We start from the raw sequence: 21,511 nt of genomic DNA on the forward strand, positions 1-21,511 counted from the left end.
TGTGAAATTAAGGACATCAAGGTTCAGGATACAGATGTAGCACAGAGACACTATATCCTGTTTGCTCTCTTTAACAGGGCACTGGATGCAGATGAACCGTAACACAGGCACTTCAGAAAACAAGTGGCTCTTTAGCCATGCTGATGCTATCAAAATTATCCTTGTACGATACTGCTTCAGTTTAAAAATTGCTTTCAGTTTGAGTAGGACTGGAGGAAAAGTGGAGGTGAAACTTGACCCCATACAACAAAAAAAAAAACACCTCTGAAGGATTCTCCTCCTTCAATGGATGCATCTCAACCAGGAAGGAAAGACAGCACCATTCCCTTATGCCTCTGACTGGTTTGTGTCTTCCACCACCAGTATGAGGATAAAAGCTCTTATGTGCTGCTCTGAGGCTCAACTGACCCCTTAATGAGCTGATTCAGCTCATTAACCTGATAAGGAATGACTCATTTTTTTTCCATTTGGTATTTGCTGTGTTTGTTTCTTAGAACCTGAGGAAAGAAAACAGTGGGAGCATGTGTGTGTGGGTGGAACAGCTCTGCCTCTTTCAGCAGCAAAATTTTTAGATCAGCCTGTAAAATTGTATTTTGCTTTTCAAAGGTCCTGTAGATCTTGACTTATAAAAGAAAAGAAAATCCTTCAGGGATTTATTAAAAAGAAAAACTATGCAAGTGTTGTTACTTGACAAGTTGGCTTTGGTTAAGAAAGCAGCTTTAGGAAACATGCCCTTTCCCTCACCCACACTGGTTACGTTTTCCAATGCAACCAAGATCTGCACTGTGTTAATAAAATTGTTTAGGGAGCCATTTTGCAGGCCAGATCACTGAAGCCATCTTCATTAAAAATCATCTGCCCACCCTCAAGGTTATTCTTCAGCCAGACCATTTAATTGCATTGGATGGCCTTTCAGGCAACAGTAACAGCCAAGCAGGCAGTGAACATAAGCATCATGACCTACATGTGGAAATTTTTCACACTGGCTCTGTGGTGAAGCCTATGTGACAGACAAGAGCCAATCGTACATCAAAAGTAAGAGAAGCTGCTAACAGGAGACAAAACATGAGCAAAAAGAACCTTAAATAATTCTCAGCCAGACAAGGCACAAGAAGGAGCTGAGGAACAAGAGGCAGAGCTTTGACACTTCACAACATCCCTGAAACACCAGACAAGTTTTAAGGCTCAATTACATATATGCAGGAATGGATGCATATATGCAATGTGTAACCTTCCAAGAAAAACTTGTTTTACTCCCAAATAAACTAGTTGTAACTAATAACAATTTCTATGAGACACCTGCATATGGTTACAGGCCAAAAGGAAAAAAAAAACCTCGGCTGTAGAACTGCTTTCCCTGAACACTACAGATAATTTCCTCAAGCATCTGACATTCACTACTAGCCGGGCGCAGAAGCGATTTTGTAAGCCTAATTCACACAGTAATGAGGACAAAAGCAGAAAACCTTCTCAGACTGCTTACCTCTTTTGCACTTTTAATTTTGGCCAAGAAAGTGTACAGTTCCATTGTTTCAGCAAACAGAGCCCGACATACTGCTTGATAGTGGTTCGGCGCCTCTGATCGGGTTGGCAGGTGGGCAGCACATAGCTAGAGAGAAAAATAAATAGCAATATCAAAACAGTGTCCCATGCTTTAATTTATGTTACAGAGCATGAGATAACATGAAATTAAATGCAACAACAGAATATTTAGGGCACAAAACTCCATGAGACATTTAAGTTTAGGCAGAAATTGGGGTGTATTTTCTAAACCTTCTGCTACCATTTATTTTATGAGAAGAGTTCTGTAAGGACACCAAGGGGACTGGATGACCACATCCTGGAAAACTCTGAAAACCAAGACACTGCCTTTTCATTTAAAAACAAACAAAAACAAAAAAACAAACAAAAAACCCACACATGATTGTCATGGGGAAAAAAAGTAACCTTGCAGTATGAAATTCTGGGAAAACGTACTTAATTCAAACCAGCTTTAAGAGCAAGTGTTGTTTGGCCTCCTTATGAATGTGGAAGAGAACTGTATCTCTACTAATTTATGAAAGGATGGAAGGTGAAGCAAGGAAAAAAGTGAAGTGTTAGCATTAAGTTGAAACTCTGATTTAGTTTATTTCAAGCAGTTACAAAGATGTTAAAAATCTGCAGGAGTCATGGAAGCATTAGGCTTATTGCTTCACCTCAGATATTCATTAACATTTCCAGACACAGGCACAGCTGATGTAAACACCAATAGATGTTTTCGTATATGCTAAACCTGCAAAACTCTGAAAGCCTACTCAAATCACTAATAATCATTCACAACTACTGTTAAGCAGTCAGTCTAGCACTGCTTTTAAAGTAAAACATGCAGCTCCTATTTCTGACGACAAGCGTAACTGAAACGTAAACTGAAAGCAACATCCAGCTTCGTGAACATGAACATCCAGAATAGCTCAGCACTGATGCTAATAGTTGTAATATCTTCTTCCCCTAAGTCAAATCAATCACCTGTAAGTATTTGTCATGGAAATCTTGGCTGGAAACAGACAGAACAAAATAACATCTACAATTTGTTCCTTAAACAGTTTTAAATCAAAAAAACCCCGAAGCTGAAACTAGGGCACCCATATCATATATCATACTGGTGCATATATCAAAATAAACCAAAATCTTAACCAAGGTCTTAAAATCTCTCTTGTTACTGTGGTTTTATAGTAGCTAATTATTATATAAATAACTGTGTTTATAGCTATAGAGCTAAAAACTTAAGAACAAGCCAAAATGGCTACATTCAGATCTCCAGAACTAAAGCTTGAGACAAAAGCCTCTTCAGGAGAGCAACCCTTAATGAGCTGAGTGGCACATTTGCCTAAATCTCTCCTGTTATTACAGTGAACACTGTGGTTACAAGGGGCACAATGCATGTAAAGCTTGGGCTGCTTTTTCATACTGTTTTCAGTTTGACTTAAATCCATAGTGCCACTAAAAGGTGTGGTCCTGTGGCCTCCAGCTGTACGCGTCCACTGATGCCCTCATGCTGGCACCAGAGTTCATGCCCTAACTCAGAGAGGATTACTCACCCGGACAAAAATTAACAACGTGAAATAAGCGGAGGAGGAGACAATTACTCTTTGTCGCACAGACACACACGTAGTAGTGCAGGGCAAAAAGGAGCAAGGGGAACACACTGCCAGTGTGTGGAACGGGAGAAAGGGCTGAAAAATTGCTTTTGGTTGCAGTCAGATTTAGATTGGTTCCATCTCACTGACAATTTGCTTTCTAAGGCCATAAACCCCTTCTTATCTTTTATTTCTTCTGATTAGTATAACGGGACAAGAGTTCAGTGGTCAGATTTGGTCAACTTCTCTGATAAATTTTTACAAGCACAATTTGGAGTCCTGTAATATCCTATGCTGATTACTGCACCCATATATATATATATCCTTTCAGTAGTAAAAAAGAATATATGTAAGTCAAGCTTTTATGTGTGTGTCTGTGTTTTCCTCCTTTCCTATATCACTTCCCTATATAGAGGGAATGCAAGGCAGAGATGTTCACAAAACCACCCTTGATTCCTCCCTTTCAAATTTTTGATGATGGCCCAAATTTTCTTATACAGTTCAAGTTTATTTCTGGACAATCACAGGGTCATACTTGACAGAAAAAAAACCAAACAAACCTAACCCATTTTTTACTTTTTTCCTTTCTTTTTTCTTCCTTTTTCTTTCTCTCCCCCTCCCCCCCCCTTCCTTTTTCCTATTTTCTTTTCTTTTTTTCCTTTTTAACAAATCTAACATCTCCTTTGCAGGTAAAGGGAGAAAAACTGAAACAGATACACCTCTAATGTGTGCTACAGTGACAATGCACACAACGAAGAAGCTATTAAACACTTCCCTTGACTTAATGAAAAAGTCAGAACATTTAAAAGACCAAGTTCTAAGTACGGTTCATTTGTGTTCCTTTCAATAACTAATTATGTCTTTACCTGCCTCACTATGTTTTCAGTAAGCTATTTCTGGATATTAATTATAGTACAGATAAAAAAGGTTTCATTCTAAAATATACCACTTACAGGAATAACAGTAAGAATAATAACAACAGCAGTTTCAAAAAGCTTATAAAATGGTACAAGTCTTCATAGCTGAGAATAAAATTTATTATACAGATTGCACACAGGTTTTTAAGAATGCTTTTTTCCTTTATTTAGAAGCATGTTAATTAGAAACAATTTGCATCAAATATTGAGAAAGTTAATGAAATGCAGCAGTGGCAAGTTCAAGCAGGGGATGGATATAATCTTGATTCTATTATTGAACACAAAGTAAAGAAAAAAAAAAAAAGAATTAAACTGCTGCTGCTGAACTTAGTTACAAAGGCAACCACATAAAAAGTTAACCATTTGGTTGGTAAACATTAGACTGCAGATATTAAAAGGTGGCCAGCAGCTCCTACTAACTTTCATGTTCTGAAAAAATCAATCTCTGAGTGATCTTATATTATGTGAAGATGCATTACATACAAAATCCCTTGTGGTAATATTAAGTCAAGTGATTTAGCATAAATTTTTGGATTGGGGAAGGTAAGCCTGAACAAAAAGGAAAATGCAAATAGGACAGACTGATTTTTTTCCCCTTTGTTGTAATATATTGTACTTGCATGTTGTTCAGAGCGCTTGACAAGTTATAACTTCTAAATGAAAAGATACTGTAAAATACAGGCAGGCAAGGCAAATCAAGTATGAACTGTCACTTCTAGCCGGAGCCCAGCATATTTATCTACATCAAAAAAAAAATATTAAAATCACATCTTTAATTTTATGACGGTAGTGTTTGAAAAGCTATGTTACTGTAACACACCACAAAAATCACAGTCAGGATGTTTTAATAATTGAGATATGAAAGGACAGCCACCTAATGAACTCCTCCCTCCTCTTACCATGTCATAGTAGTTGTGGTGCAAGAAGGATTAAGATCAGGTCTGCAATCTTTTCCAGCCGTTCAGAGTTCATCAAGGAAAGGAAGCCTCTGTATGCTGCTTACTCTGACACTTGCCTTTTCATCCCTCATGATACAACTTAAAACTATCCTAAGGGGAACGAAAGCAAACAGTGCCCAGAGCTTAATACAAGGGCTGTTTGCTCTGTTTCCAACAAGTCTCAAAAAGTATGGTTGAAAACAGATTATGTGGTCTTTGCAAACCGGAGAGATATTAAAAATATTATCAAAAACTGAAACATTAACTATCTCAGTCTGTAAGTATTTCCATTTTCAATCACTGTGAAGAGCTGGGATTTTTTTAAAACTTTTTTTTTCTCCTAACTGAGCCTACCCAAAACCCAGCTTGACCCAAAGCATTCAATCTTTGCTTAGATCACTAAGAAGATTAGAGACTGTTTCCATCCACATTCAGGGTTCACAGGAAAAAAAGGCATTATGTAAATGCCATAGCCTTGCCAGCTCCTCTATCCAAATTCATCCTCAATTGACTAGGAAGTAGTGCACCAAGCCAAAACAGTGTTAACAGAAATCACAATTTAAGCACCCAAAGAGATTAAACACTATTTCTTGCATCTGTCTGAATATATTCCATCAAGAGCTCCATAAAATTACAAAAAATATGATTGACTCACCCACTAAAATTCAAGTAAGTTTTGCAAAACAATTTGGGCTAGATATATATTGGAAGCTCTATCAAAACACCTGGTCTGCTGGAATTAAGATTTCAAAAGACAAAAAGCATTTCCACTTGCAGCCATCATGGGCAGAGGGCCTGTATGAATGCACCACAGAAAAGAAAAGGATTTTTTTTTCCCATGGGCCACAAAGACAAGCTATTGATATGGAAAACATACTACCAGCCTTCAAATGCCAAGCTTGTTAAGTGTTTTGAAAGCCTTGGAGTATTAACATAGACTTAAAAGATTTATTTTTTCTTAAACAACAAGAAGAAATTACTTTAACCAACAGATCACTGAACATGCAACTGTACTAGATATCTGCCTCATCCTTTGCAGTATGGTATGGCAACGGGTTCAAAAAATTCAACTTGAGATACCATCCCATCAAGGTTATTTTCTGAAAGATTTTATCTCTGTGCAGATAAACTAGACCTTGATTTGGCTTTTTTAAAAAATATGTATCTTTTTATTCTTATGAATATGAACTTCAAGGAGACATGTGCCTTACCAGAAAAATCTTACCAAGACAATACCTGAGCATCTGTAAAACTCAAACAAGCATTTTGCTTTACTTTACTATCCAGAATAATGTTAAGGGACAACATCCTTCCAGTACTTAAAGGGGGCCTACAGGAAAGATGGGGAGGGATTTCTGCAAGGGCATGTAGTGATAGGACAAGGGGTAATGGCTTTAAACTGCAAGAGGGTAGATTTATATTAGAGATAAGGAAGAAATTCTTTCCTGTGAGGGTGGTGAGGCACTGGAACAGGTTGCCCAGAGAAGCTGTGGCTGCCCCCTCCCTGGCAGTGTTCAAGGCCAGGTTGGACGGGGCTTTGAGCAGCCTGGTCTAGTGGAAGGTGTCCCTGCCCATGGCAGGGGGTTGGAACTAGGTGATCTTTAAGGTCCCTTCAATTCAGAGGAATAAGAAGTGTTTTAACACGAGCCTGCAAGACGTTTCTGCCTGCCAGGACCACCCCAGTGCATAGTACGCAGGATGTTGACACAGTGCAAGTTTTAAGGTGGCTTTCATGTCACCTGGAGCCAGCCTGCCTGCTCCCTACCAGTTCACAGAGGCTCTCTCAAAATTTGCCCCTGGCTCCACCACTTGTAACTGCAGTGGGCCAAGAACTAGATGATCCCTCTGATAAAGGACATTCAGGGAATACTAGTGAGGTAAGACTACAATAACACAAAAGGGATGGGAGCAGAGTTAGCTATGATTCACAAAATAAATTCAAGAAAGTAGTCACAAAAAGTTACTCTTTGCAGAGAGCTACCTGCAGAAGCTTTGTAACTTTTAAAATTGATATTCTAAATGATCATCTGCAAAATGTCATGGAACGCCCAACTGCTTGACATGTAAGCTCCTAATTAATTTTACACACCTCAAGGAAAAAGTAGGTTTTGTGGAAATTGAGGCAAATTGCTAGTTTGCTGGTGTCAAACACATCTACTTCATTATTTAAGTATTCTCCAGCAATCTGGTAGGGCTTTCTCCTCGTGCTGGTATTTGTTGTTTTGATCATGTTTTTCATCACTTTGAGGTGGACAAGAGAAGAACTACGTAGTTCTCTGCTTACACAAGTTCAGAATTTAGTGGTTTAAGTGATCCTCCCTGTAAACTGGCTTCACAAATACATTATTTCTTTACTGATTTTCCTTTCTAATATGAAACCCCAAATGCAGCAGCAAAGCTATTACATTTGAAAGTAACAGGTACAATTTGATGAAACAGTGGTCTTGGTTGGTTCCCTCTTTCAGGATCATAAAAGAAAGAAAAAATGTAGCTGCTGAAATTAAAGCCAAAACTGCAAATGAGAATTAGATGATGCAAGGATTGAAAACAATGCTTTGCATAAGATCTTGATCCTTAAAAATGCCCAGTTGTCTGTATCATACAATCTTCTTCATCATCATTAACTACCCTCTGCTTTGCAAAGTCTGAGGATTAAAGGCCTTGAGCAAACTATTTATATATATATATGTTTAAATGTCAAACACGAATGGACTAACAAATGTTTGCGAATGCTCTCCTGAGTTGAAACTTAAGTGAGTGTGGAAGTAAAGTTGAAAGACTCAGGTGAGTAGACTGTGTTTGGGAAATGCCACAGTGCCATTTCAAATGCTGTAGTTGTTTTTAGAAATACAAAGAAAACTTGAGCAATTCAACAATGCTCAGGATGAAACTGGTGCACAGCAAAGGACTCTCCTCCAATATTTTCTTCTAAACAGAATATCCATCCTGACATGGTTTCCTCCAGGTACTGTTTGTCTTGAGGTGCTTAGCACTGTGATACATTTTCTTTCTTAAAATCTTACATTTCGCAGCTGTTTGAAGAGTCTTAACTACTTTTCCACGCTATTAGACAGAATTTAAGCCGTGATGAAAATCCTGATAAAATTTCAACAGACAGCAGGTGCAAGACTAACACCTCACTAAACCCTTTCCCTTATAAACTTGAACCTTTTCCAATGACAAGAACAATTAAAGGTGAAGACAATTTGTATCCTGCTACATTTACACGATACCATCTTTAGGGAAACAAGTCTTACAAATATTTAACACAATTATGAACACTTTTATAAGCATTTAAAACTTAAAAGGGTGTTAAGAAATTGAAAGCAAACTACAGTATACATTACTGACTAAATTTCAATTTTTAAGCCCAATATGTATTTTTTCATGTTCAGTGAACCCTATTTTTATTCTTTTTTAGCTTTCTAAGTACAGAATTAGACCTTGACAATCAAAATAGACTTAAAATGAAGGTCAACCTATTTTTTTGTGACAAAATGGTATTTCCACTAGACATTCTGACATTAATTTTTCAATGACGAATTTTATGTGCTAGTGCATACTTCTTGACAAAGCTGTGTTTGCTTTTCTCATTTCTTCTTGAAAACTGTTAAGTTATTTTTACCCCTCAAATACACACTACCCTCCCGCATACAGCTGTTTCTGGAATATGTGTTAGGTGTATTGTTACACTGTCTTTACACAGTGGACTAACAACATCCTGCTTCTCAAAGAGGCTTGTTTCAAAAGAGCCAGTTAAGTGAAAACCAATTCTGCATTCTCTCTTAGTTTCAGAGAAACTGTGCTCTGTTGTTTCTTAGCAGAATAATGGAGGAATTAATATAAATATGCAGTAATCTGAATTGGCTAACTCTTGTTGACTATTCGGTGGAACATCAATGAGATTATTCATAAGCAAGGGCGAAACCCTACAATTTATTTATTTTTTTCATTCTTTAACATGAAATGTCAACCCCTGTAACATTTAGCAAAACCACTAGTTTGCCTGTCAGTAGCAACCATTTTCTAAAGCTCTCTGCTTCACAACAAGGCAACAGCTTTGTGTGCATTCAGCAGCTCTCATCTGTACCACTCACACATCCTCATTTCATGCAGGAGCAGCAAGCAGCGTGAAGGATGGGATGGAGGCATCTGGGTAAGAAAACTAGCTTCAGAAGTGGAGTAGAGGTGTAGATGAGGAAACATGATAAAATTGGATAATTAAAGGAGAAAGGGAGTGGCTGTACATATTCACAGGGCTACCTGTAGTTGTTTAGCTAGAAGGCCATTAAGATGTGGAACCACCCTTTGCATTATTAAATCACTTAGAACCAAACAACCGATAGCAGAGCTGCACCCCAGTAATGTCATTTTGTATGGTTGTCTGCCACGCTTCTCAGGCCCTCCTTAGGGCTTGAGGGTGCCTTCTTACTGGAACTACTCTTCTGTCCAGCAGAAAAGAGAGGAGAGATCGTTTTGTACCAGGCATATGCAGCAGAGAATGAGAGCAGGATAGATCCCTTCTTTCCTCCCCTCTCCCCAAGCCTCCATACAAGCATGTAAAAGCAGCCATCACAGTCAGGGTACTGCTTGAAAAAAAACCACAACAGAGCTTCTCTGGAAAAAACATGAGAAAATAGTAAAATTTTCAAACAGAACAAAAGAGAAAACAATTTGATCAAAAGGCAACAGAAAATGGTGGGAAATGACTCTCAAATCAAAAACCAAATCTCACTGACACACATAAAAATGGGAGAATAATGCAGAAGAGAGGTTGTTTATCAATTTTTTTCAATAATACCCATCAATCTGATTACTAAACAGTTCAGATGTTTGCATACTTACTAAATGAGAGAGACAATATATTAATGCAGGCCAGTTTTATTCATGAGACACTTAAAATCAAATTAAAATATATCAACTAAAATAAAAACATGCACTTTCCTTGGCAGCAATTTACAGTTCACATATAGAGCTTTAAAATGTATGTGTGTGGGAAGCTTGTTTGTTTTTATGTAAAGCAATGAAACTTCTCTCGGCAGGCATAATAATAATTTGCTTTCATGTTTTGTCCTGAAGCATGACTTTTTATTCCTATCCAAAAAAACAGATTTCTAGCTGCATAACCAAACAAACTGCATTACTAAGCATAACAACTTCACTTCCAATGAATAAATCCAGCAATTTATAACCAGTCTCATTTTGCTTTCATTAGATCTCGGTGTGTGGAAACCTATTCTGCTCCTTCACGTATGCCATACTCCTTATTTGTAGTACCTTTGTCAGGGAAATCAGGTCTTGAAACTGATTGCATGAAAAAGGCCTACAGAAAAATTCTTCCTCTTCTTCTAGGAAAGTATACTTAACTTTTTTTTTTTCCAATTCATAGCTATTGAATCTACATTGCAATTGTCTTGTCAAGCATCAGTTACATAAATGTTAATACTTAAAACATGCCACTTTAAGATAGGTGTGAACAAAATTATTTAACTCACAATATATTAAATTAATTGATTAAAAAATAAAATACTGCAATTTGGATTCAAATACATATCCTTGCTTATTCAAGCAGAACAGATAAGTCAGAATAAGTCAGAATTTAAAAGGTGATATTTTCTCCTGAATTCCCTCTATTTCTAAGATGCCCTTTTTTGTCCTTTTCCTCTACATGCACTTCATTCCTGGACATTGTCTCCAGTATGGTAATTACTAGAAATTGAATTATCTGGAGTCAATGGCTTTGACATACACACTGTATACAGGTGGGATTAACCACCTGTAGGGGCTGCAGATGGTGTTTATACTGCCCTGACTGCTCAGAGACTAGACAGAAAAGCATCATAAATTACTGGTTTGCTTTTCTTGCCAACAGCAGCAACAGGAGTAAAACCACCACTCTGTCAAGTATTCAAGGCCACTTCATATATCCCAAACTGCACGAAGGCTACACCACGGGGACTGTAGTCGTGCCGTAGGGGCTCCATCACAGTAGTTGCCTCGCAGTTGATGCTGCATGGATTCTCTCATCCTTGTGACAGCAGGAATTACCAGTACCATTCTGCCAACAGAGATCTGAGGCCAATGCAAAGCCCACTGAGCTGGTCAGAAATCTTTTCCGATAAAGAAAACTTCAAAATTCTGCATCAAAGCCACACCTGATCAAGTCACACTGGATGCTACAGCAAATTTTTTCATCATGTCATCCCTGCTTTGTTGCTCCATTTGCGCTCCTATCTGCTAAAAAGATTTCAGTCTCCATATGAAAATTTAGAATGGACAACTGTAGTGAATTATTATGCATCTCATACTAATTGGAGGTTTTCATGAAATCTTAGGTCCTGAACTTGTATGAATACATATGAAATGTAATCTTCATTATTTCTAATTAAGAGATTATAAAGATTCTAGTGTAATCTAAAGGCTGACCCTTTGCTCCAATCTTAAAATATGTTAGTTTTATTTTAACATTATGAATCCTTGGAGGGGACAGGAATGAGTCCTTGCTTCTAAAATGGATGCACAACACAGACATCAACACAAGATGAGAGCCCGAAGATACAGAGCAAGAGAGATCTTCTCTTGCTAATAAACTAAGTTCAGAAACATTTCTTCTTCTTCCCTAGGGTTTGGCTGTTCTTTCTAACAGTTAGCTTGCTTATTTCAAAATATGTCACTTGTCAATGGAGGCAAAGCCATGCACCATGGCCAATCTCTGATTGCAAAAACAAGCGAAGTTTGTTATATTTTCAAAAAGAGCTACTTGCACTTTCAAATGCTGAGCATTCTTTTTGAAATTAATTTCTTTGCATGCTTAAAAAAAAAAGCATTGGAAAAGAAATACCTAAAGTATTTGAAGAGTCTCTCCAGCTCTTATTACCTTGCTTTTAATTAACAGAAAATAATTTTGCACATTAGCTTATTTCAACCACATCAGATAAGTTTTACCATGCTTATCTAAGAAAAAGCCTTGTAGAAACAAGCACGCACTGCAGTAAAAGAGATGTGTCCTTGACAGAGAAAAGTTAAGGGAAAAAACAAACAATGAAAAACAACAATTAAAAAAAAAAAACAACAACAAAACCCACACCACAATCCAGCTACCAGCCACCTCTTCATAAAAATCATATTATCTTAAGGGAAAAAGAAAAAAATAGAAGGAGGTAAATCACTTTCCTGGTTCTCCAGTCAACTGCTGCATGGAGTGCTTTGCTTCCAAACACAGCTCTTAAAATAATTAAACTATTTCATGCCAAGTATTCTAAGGACCTGCACCATATATAACTATTTACCTGTTCTCAGTTACATATCATGAAAGATGTATCTCTGCAAGTCAGGCAGGAACTCCCAGCTCAGTTCTTCAACTTCAAAGCTACCTTTAAAACCCCTGGCACCTGCAGAGGCATCTACTACATGTGCATTGAAATAGATGCTTTTTCATTATGTTTACCAATGCCTTCCAAAACAGAAATATAAAAGGAATTAAATCTCTGGAAGGTAATTAAAACTGTAGTGACCTCAGTCCATAGAGAGTAAGGTTATCGAAGGGGTGATCGTGGTAAAGCACTCTCCTGCATATAGTCAAAAGACCAATTGTTACTCTTGGGTAACTCTTTTCTGTACTGACAATTTTCAGGATAAAGCCACTTCTGAGGGCCAAAACTCAGGGCAGTTATTCTTAAAATAAACAAGACTTAAGAGCAAAGTACAGGTAACTAGAAATGCAAAAATATAAATCTATTTCAAGCACTGCTGCCTTCAGCAAGATGAAAGATGGTTTAACATCAACTTGATACAGAAGAACTTGTTAGCGATGGATAAAGGGACAAGTCTAAGACACTAGCGAAGTGTCTCAACTGGAGTTTGTTGACAGCTCTGAATTTAGGATGTACCATCACATCTACAAAGAGTCTGGTGTAAAACCGCTGAGTGTTAAAGCTTACAGCTTGTTCTGCCAGCAAAGATAGCTGAAAACATCACTCACTTGTCAAAAAGCCCCAAACTAAGTGTTTCTAAAGGACTTCTTGCCAGTATCCTTAAGTATACATCAGGGTCTCGTAAGAAAGATGACTTCAAATGGAAGCTGGGGGAGGCGAGGAAGGCAAGGGGGGCTCAGTTCCCTCAAACTCTGCATGACACCAGCAGGGAGCTGCCAAGAAACCACTCTGCTTGCAGCATCTTCATTAAAAGGCCTAGATAGCTGCCAAATTAACCTCAAAGAGAGGTTATCTTTATCTGTCAGAGTGGTGAAGAAAATTATTAATCATTTTATTGTGGTAGGCATGTAAGATAACAGAGGTTACTAGGGGGGTGGCCTAGTTATCTTGCCGGTTATCTCACCTCAGCAGTTCATTGCTGTGCACCCAGGCAGAAGTAATACCCAGTGGGAGACTACAAACCTCTTGAGTTTCATCTGGACGCTACAGAGACACCAGTCCTGTTTTACCCGTCCGTTTGACCCTAGAGCCAGCCAAGGACATAGGGTGCCATGCATCCCCTGGCCACCAGGAGAGCACCTCGAAGGAGTGGGCACATCCCCTTGCCTTCTTCAGCCACTCGTGACAAAAAGCAGGCCCAGGTAGGAAAGACAAACCAACCCACGGTGTTCAGAGGTACAGTTTTTGAACTATTTTGCAGTTTGGGTTTTTTTAAAGGTTTCCTGTAAGGGCAGATTTCAGCACTTCTGCTGAAGGTGACACTATGAGGCCAAGTGCCTCTGGCATCTAGACTCTTCACTGGAAAGTCCCAGCAAAGTGCCTTGGCTCCAAATGCAGTAAGCACCATTTCCAGGGCAAGAAATTGCAATAAACACCCCTCCTTTGCTCACTAACACATTCAAATGTGAAAAGGACTGACATCACCCTTTTAAAACGAGCACAGTGGTTATTTTCAAAGTAAAGCAGACCACGTGTTGACCTCCAATTACACTGCCTAGAATGAAAAAACAGGACAACTCTTTAAGACACCAAATGACATCACTTTAATTAATGGAACCTGTCTATCAACATAATTCACTTAAACACCTGTCACATTCAAAGCTGCTTTAAAATTACATCAAAAGGATTTGCACAAACTGTCCACAGCTTTCTTGATCAAGCTAAGGTACAGCAATCCCTTCACTTTCTGTACAGGTTTATAAGAAATTAATCACTAACACGAAGGCAAAATTAAATTACTGACTATTTTCATTTTCGAATGTGTGTGTTGCCTGGAAAATGTATTTTGGTTTTGTTTTTTTTTTACCTCTGAGCCATTAAAAATATTTCTACTGTGACACAATTCCTCTGTCCAGACATGAAAAGACTTAATAAATCATGCTAATACTCTTCTGAACTTCATTTTTTTGTTTGTTAAGATTACATGCTACCACAGAAGTCAAAGTTTTTTAAAAAAACAAACCCTATAGCTCATTTTCTGTCCACAATGCCATCATGTTCTCAAATATCACCATAAACTTTCCATTTTAAAAAGTGGCTTGAGGACAGTAGTATTTTACATCTACCTGTCCAAGTCTGTATGACTGTATAAAATACATATATGGGGGCTTGTTACACACAGTATGATATAGTGTGTTTAAGTGACTTATGTTGATAGACATATGGACTGATCAACATGAATTGATTAGAAGAGACCAGTTCATAAAAAGGTTTGGCTTCATGAGAATGTGCTCATCTAAAGAAAGTGTTGGTCTTAGTGCTCACATCAAGAAATCTTGGCATGCTGAAAAGGAAAACCAAATACAATTGCTCATTAGGACCTTCTTGTCCCTACTCCAAGCTTGCTTTGTCCTAAGAGAAAGCAAGGCAAAAAACCACAGAACTCTCTTTTGGCTTAAATCACCCAAAGTGTCTTGTTCTTCCTTGCCATCATGAACTCAATAACAATAAAACAAATGCCTGTTTTTTCTAGTGTTTAAAATCAAGTTTCTAGCCTCTTTCTCAGAAATGCAAATACATAAATAACACTAAAACAAAGGGGTTTGTCTTCTCTTCAGGGCAAAGGCAAAAAACCTCTTCTGTTTTTCATCCAACCAGACTTAAAAAAAGAAAAAGTCTTCCTAAAGCCTTCTTCACAGGCTTTACACAAAGCAAACTCATCAAGGTATGAAGCACTGCCCCCGCGTGTAGCTGGCTTCCTTTAGCACAATCCCTTAGCTCCCTTCCCCTGCCAAACCCTCAGATAGATCTTCTCTGTATGATTTAGTTTGGGCCTCCAAACAACAAGTGAGCAGCCATGGTCCTGCCAGTTCGCTTTGCCTCCCCACACAAAATCCCTGAATTCCTGTTCCTGCTGTCTTCCTGTAGCATCCAGGCTAGCCTACACCTTCCTTTCAACAAATGCTCTGTCAAACTTAGTAGATTCAAGGAGTTTATCTCTTGGGACCATTTTGTTCAATTGCACAAGTTACTGCGAGTTAGTAGGAAGGTTATTAGATTAAAACATATGCATAGTTGTGGAGAACTTTGAACAAGGCTCATCTGCACAGATGCACGAGCTTTGGGACCGTATGGCACAAGAGATGCAGTAAGGCAAAGCTAAAACTGCCCAAGAAATGCACTGAAGCCATCACCCAGAATAATACTGCTTTTCCCATTGTGTTATTTCATTTAAAATATTTACAAATCAATCATTTAAAAATACACAGAGGGCCATGCATCCTGCAGACAATAGTCTTTTGAAAGCTTACCCCTTAAGACTGCTTCAGTTACAATACTTATAAGGATGTTGCAACTACATGTTTTAAACAAAAAAACTACTGTAAAAATCCTTTTACTAAGAAATGCAAAACATTCCCTGTCTTCAGACCAATCTTTGGGATAAATATGATATTCTGACTTTTAGATTCAGATCTTCAGGCGACAGAGCAATCTAATGTACACTGTGTATTTCTTTGTATCAAATGGCTTTATCTCACTCAAATATTTTTCTAAAACACAGCATGCAACAGTGCACTAAGCAAAAGAGAGCAGAAAATAGCATCATGAGAACACAGCAATCAAGAGCATATTAAAAAAATCACATAGCTAAAATAAAGAGATTATTATTCTGGAAAATTAGTGGTACTTTTAAGTCAATTCAAAAAACTTTCCTCCAAATGTTTCATTTCTTTTAATACTGTTACAGGCACTGAAATAAATGCACCTAAAGAAACTTTGCCTCAAGCCCAAGGTTCACTCTTGAATAATTCAAAAGCAAGAAGATCACAGTGGCTTAATTAAAGAGCCCTCACTCCATTTCTATACTTTTCCCATGTTGCTCTTACAGTACAATATGCCTCTATAAGGAATTAAGTGATTTTGAAGCATCTGTGCTACTTTTACTTTCTTTGGCAATGCAACGGTATCATCCTTAAAGTGACTGTGAAGTAGCAATACTGACAACTGAAATACCCATAGTTTTTTACACAACTGCTATCATCAAGAAAAACCTGAATTCAGACCATGCTCAAATTTAGTCATTTGAGTCTTGCCAAGAACTATAAAAGGCAAAGCTTCCACAGCCACTTTTCTTGACCCGTCTCCTGAACAGGGTGGTGGATTGTGAGGCTCTAACACCTCACAGAAGTTAGAGACTCAAAAATTTATTGGGGACAAACACTTAAAGATTCTGCTGTTGGACCTTTCGTTTCAGCCTGGAAGGGCTAATGTATTTTCCTCCAGCTAATTCAGTTGGCCTACTTAAGAAGTTCTCTCCCACACCATAAATCTTGCCTCTCTCATGCCCGTAGAGCATTACAGCTACAAGAAGACCTATACTGCTCATTTCAAACAAGAGCTGTATATGCACAACTTAAAATGCAGAAACAAGTTAATCTACTGTTTTGAATATGGTCTGTAAGAGCAGCTACTGGGAACCTTCAACACATAATGCTATATACGAGAGAAAATGGTACAGCAATTTTGCATGTCACCGTTAACTTGTCTACTAAAACATACATCACACATAATGTAAATAACACAACAGTATTGCTAAGGTCTATGGGATATTCCCTATTGGGATGTTGGCATTACATGGAAATCTTTCAAAGAACTCTTGTGCCTTACAAACCCAATAGAAGATATCATGTGAATCTGTAAAAAAAAATGGCTTGCATTTTTAAAGTAGCAAAAGGAGTCAGTAGAGCTAAAAAGCTAGCTGCAACACCACGAACATTCAAGACTGCAAAGTCTACATGGGTGGAAACTAGATTCTGACAAGATGAACCTTTGCCAAACCCTAACGCAAGACAAGCTGCCGTCCTGGCTAATTTTTCTGAGCAGATCTACTGCCTTTACCAGAGTGACAATGAATCTGAAAAATCCATCACAGCCTTCTATGCACTTCTAAGTTTTAACACCTGGAGAGGGGAGGCAGTTGCAAATCGAAGAGAGAGAGAGACTGTCAGGCAGATCCCTTCAGCTTTGGACAGGTCAGTCTGCACTGCCAGGCTGAGTGCTGGAGTTAATGAGTAGGGCAGAGAAGATACCAGTCACTTTTGTAAAGGCGGCTCTGCTCTTTTTTCACTTCGCTATGGGTCACTATGGTATTAGTGTGTTAATTGACCATTACCCTGATTTCCAGTCATTAGTTAGAATTTCAAATTAATCTGATCAAACAAAACCTACCTTCAGAAAGTAAACACTCATTGATCTACTTTAGTCTCCAGGGTCTATTTTAGGCAGCGCAGGCTAACAAGGTTCTTTGATACTTCAGATTAAACCTCATATTCAGATGTGTTATTTCTAACAGCTTGCTTTGCACGTTTTAGACATTTGTATTTTTAAGGGAAAACTGGAGCTCTGTCATGACAAATTCTGCATTTTATACACTACAGGACACCATTACCACCAAAGAATCCTTCCACCTCCACTAAAAACTGGAATTTTATTTTTACCCATGTATAAATTATTTATAATAATTACAGCATAAAACAGATAGGAAAAAAAGCCCATAACCTACTCAGCTTCTTTTAGATGCATAAAGGCCACACACAAATTTAAGGTGTATTCTTACCTCCCCATATATAAAAATAATCTGAACACTCAATCTGTGTTTCCTGTTTTTGTTGGACAACTCCTTGGATTCCTCAGACTATTTTAAACCTCAGACAGGTTATACCAGTATAATTACATGAATTATGGGTACAAGGATTTTTAACTGGTGTAAATGCATTACTGTGAGCCATAATGGGAAGGTAAAAATCACCACAGAAAAGGTGATTTGGTTTTGTCTCCCAGCCTGGAATAAGACAATCCAATCCATGTAAATCCACACCAGTGGAAGGAATGTTTCCACTGTTTTGTATGAGAATAATCAAAGCAAGGAAGGGGGAAAAAAAAAAAAAAAGTAAGCCCTTTTTTTAATGGGAAGACCGAAGTCATGAGGGACAACTTCTTTGCAAGTACATTTGGTATAAAGCAGTTCTAAGCAAAACCTCTCAAAATAAATGCTGCAAACAGTTCAAAATTACTTCTGCTTCTACTTACCCTTGCAGAGTTCTCAGTTGTCATAAATCCACTTGCTCTGCAGCTGTTTATAAAGCCCTTCATATCAAAACTCAACTACTGTTGTTAAATAATTTTATTTTAAAACCAACAACATGGAGATATTGCTCATACATTATGAAGATTCAAATATGCTTTATTTTGCACCATCTGTCCCCAGTGCAGCTCCCTGGGCCTGCACAGTACCAGAGTTTCAAATGCTGACTCCTTTCATGACTGAGCCAACAGCACAGTTTACCAGTCCTTCAGTTGTGCATGTACAAATGTTTGAGGTGCAAAACAGATGTTTGCAGCAAAACAGAAACTGATAGAGTTAAAAACCCAAAACCAACCAAAAAAACTTTCAGGATACTTTGACTAAATATAGGTTACATGGATCCCAGCCAAGGTGACAGCACAGACAGAAGAAACACGCTATGGTTTCAATGAATAACCACGATGGCTTGCTTGGACAAGGGAAAAACAGCAGGTATACTGCATTTCTAACAAGCCAAGTTAGCTCAAAGAATGGAGAAAGAATAAGAAAATGCCCGTGGATGGGGTCCTATTCAGTCAAGATCTATATATATGCCTTTGTTAACCAATCTCAGCAACTTTTTTTCTGGATCTTCACAATGTCTGTGTGTCTGTCTGAAGACACTGGATAGTTGACACAAAAAAGTGTCAGTATGCTTTGGGAGATTAAGAGCCCAGAAGGGAATGTTTTTAAGCCTCTGAGCACAGCAGATGAGCACTGGTCCTTGGGACTTCGCTGCTGAACTCAGAGGTCTGACTTCTGTCAGTGCAGCACAGAGAAGAAGGGTGGACAGGGAGTATTGTCAACATAAGTCGTCTACCTGCTCAGACCAGCACTATGAAGGTCCACCTTCAGAGGCCTCAGCTCCCCAAGGGCATCCATCTGGGGGTGCCCTGTCATAGTGGTATGACATGGGGGTGTGTTCATAAAATCATTTTGGGTTTCTTTCTAGCTTACAGTCCCCAAAGAATTAAAATGCAAAACTGAATAGCCAAAGGAGAACTTGTGCCCTCAGAACTTAAGAGCTACAAAAATTAGACAGTTGCATTTTCAAGGACCCAAACAGTTGGGACAGGAAGTTCCTCAACATTATAAAAAGGGGGCTCAGACACGAGGTCTTTGTGGACAATTGAAGATCCACAGGTAGAAGATGATTAATTTTTGGTCAAGACAGCAAATCAAGCTCAAGTACTGTGACAACAAAAATTAAGGAGAACGAAGACTTCCAACCCACTGTAATTTAAAATTTTTCCCCCATCAATATGTGGAGACAGATTGCCTTTTTCTAAAAGATGATGCATCAAGATAAAGATTAGCAGCTGACACTTAAGTACACTAAGAAAAGGACTCAAGAGAAGACAGCTGATCACTTGTCTTTACAGAGCACAATGAGTTCCATAAATGCCCAGTGTTGTTGCCTTTCTTTTTAATATAAAATGTACTAACATAATTTGGCGCATTGGTTACTACCTCAGTAAGGTTCCAAAATATTCACCAGACAGAGTTACAGGGTACACCGCAAGTTGCTTGTTTTGAAATGAAGCATAAATACTGTTCTGCAGGCTCATAGAAAAATGCTAAAGCCAAACACAGCCTTAAACAGAATTACACTCAACAGAAAGCTGCATCTTACTAACCTTAACCTCATGGACTAGGCAAAATTATGGGCCTTTGGATTCCTGTAACTTGAACTCTTTAACTGTCTGTCATAAACGAATACCCAGACTTGTTTTTAACTGCATTTTCTAGTTCCTCTCTGACAGGTCCCCAAATTATACTTACATGGGGTCATACTGTACATACGATAATAATGTATGTCCTTGAACTCAGAGGGAACCTCCAAATTACTTAGATCTAAACGTAGATCTTCTCATCCCACCTGTTATTACATGGAGACAGGACATACTCTCCTTTTCCTCTACAACTCTACACATGCTATAGATAGTTGATCTGTACTACCATCAGGGTACTCAAAACAAAGCACAAGCAGATCAATATCACCACGGTAAGTTTCTGTTCCTTCCAGTTGAAAGAAGTCAGTCATATACTTGAACTACCAAGGCAGACAAGTCACCTAGACTTACAAGTTTCTCATTTTAGAGACCATGCCAATGATGAAAAGACAATTAAAATATCTGAAATACGGGGGAATTCTTGACAAACATAATTTATTCTTCCCCTTTGCTTAAACAGAAAGCACAAGCATGAATTTCCACCAATAAAAATATTGCAAACCATAATCTTGCTTACATTAGTTATAGTGAGATAACACAGTAACGTCCATATTGCTCTGAAAACAATTTTCATACAAATTAAAAAGTCAGCACGGAGATTTCCTAAGTACAAGTTTTGTTTTACTATGGGATCTGGGTCACTAATTCATCTTTGTGAAGCAGCAGTTGCATGACAGTTAAATTTTGGTCAGAATTAACGAACATTATTACTGGACTACCTGAAAGTGATTATTTATATAAGGCCTGGGACAGAGGCCACTGAGCACTGGGGGCCACCCACCCATATTTGTCTCTGAGACAAGAAGGTGTGGCTCAGGTACAGATCACGTTCCTGTTAAAGTTGAATTAACTTTCAGGATGAAAGGTGAACATAAGTAAGAGCAAGATATTGGTACAGGAAAAGCACTGCCTCCTTATGTATCTTCTACAAGACCTGCAGAAAAAGGCAGCAGAGGCAGTGACAGAGGTTAGTGTCACGACTTGCAGATACTACTGACAACACCTCTAGGTTAAGTCTAGTACTGGCAGTAGTGATTTGGCTACAATGACATTCAAAGGTGGAAGAAATGACAGGACTAGGGCTAGGATGGCAGTTCAGCCCAGCAAACACCAGCACAGAATAAAACCTGTTATCAGGGTGTAATGTGGCTTTATTTACATCTGGAATTAGAAGAGGGTGCTGGCCTAGAATAAAGGATTATACTGGAATTGGGTTTAGGGTTAGGGCTCAGGCCAGCAGATCTAAACTACATCTCAGAAAGCACCTCCAGGTTAATAGGAAAAGTGGTGCTGGCTTAAACCATCTGACT

General features: G+C 38.3%; 1 protein-coding gene across 3 annotated transcripts in view; it reads right to left on the reverse strand.

Annotated features, from left to right (window-relative positions):
* Positions 1-21,511, reverse strand: part of SPIRE1 (spire type actin nucleation factor 1) — a 133,123-nt gene that overhangs the window by 50,343 nt on the left and 61,269 nt on the right. For all 3 annotated transcript variants that reach the window (XM_074899269.1, XM_074899268.1, XM_074899267.1), the window contains exon 4: positions 1,484-1,609. In XM_074899269.1, the coding sequence (XP_074755370.1) occupies positions 1,484-1,609 (126 nt within the window). The remainder of the gene's footprint in view (positions 1-1,483; positions 1,610-21,511) is intronic.

Source organism: Athene noctua, chromosome 2 (assembly GCF_965140245.1).
Source record: "Athene noctua chromosome 2, bAthNoc1.hap1.1, whole genome shotgun sequence".
Classification (NCBI taxonomy): Eukaryota; Metazoa; Chordata; class Aves; order Strigiformes; family Strigidae; genus Athene; species Athene noctua.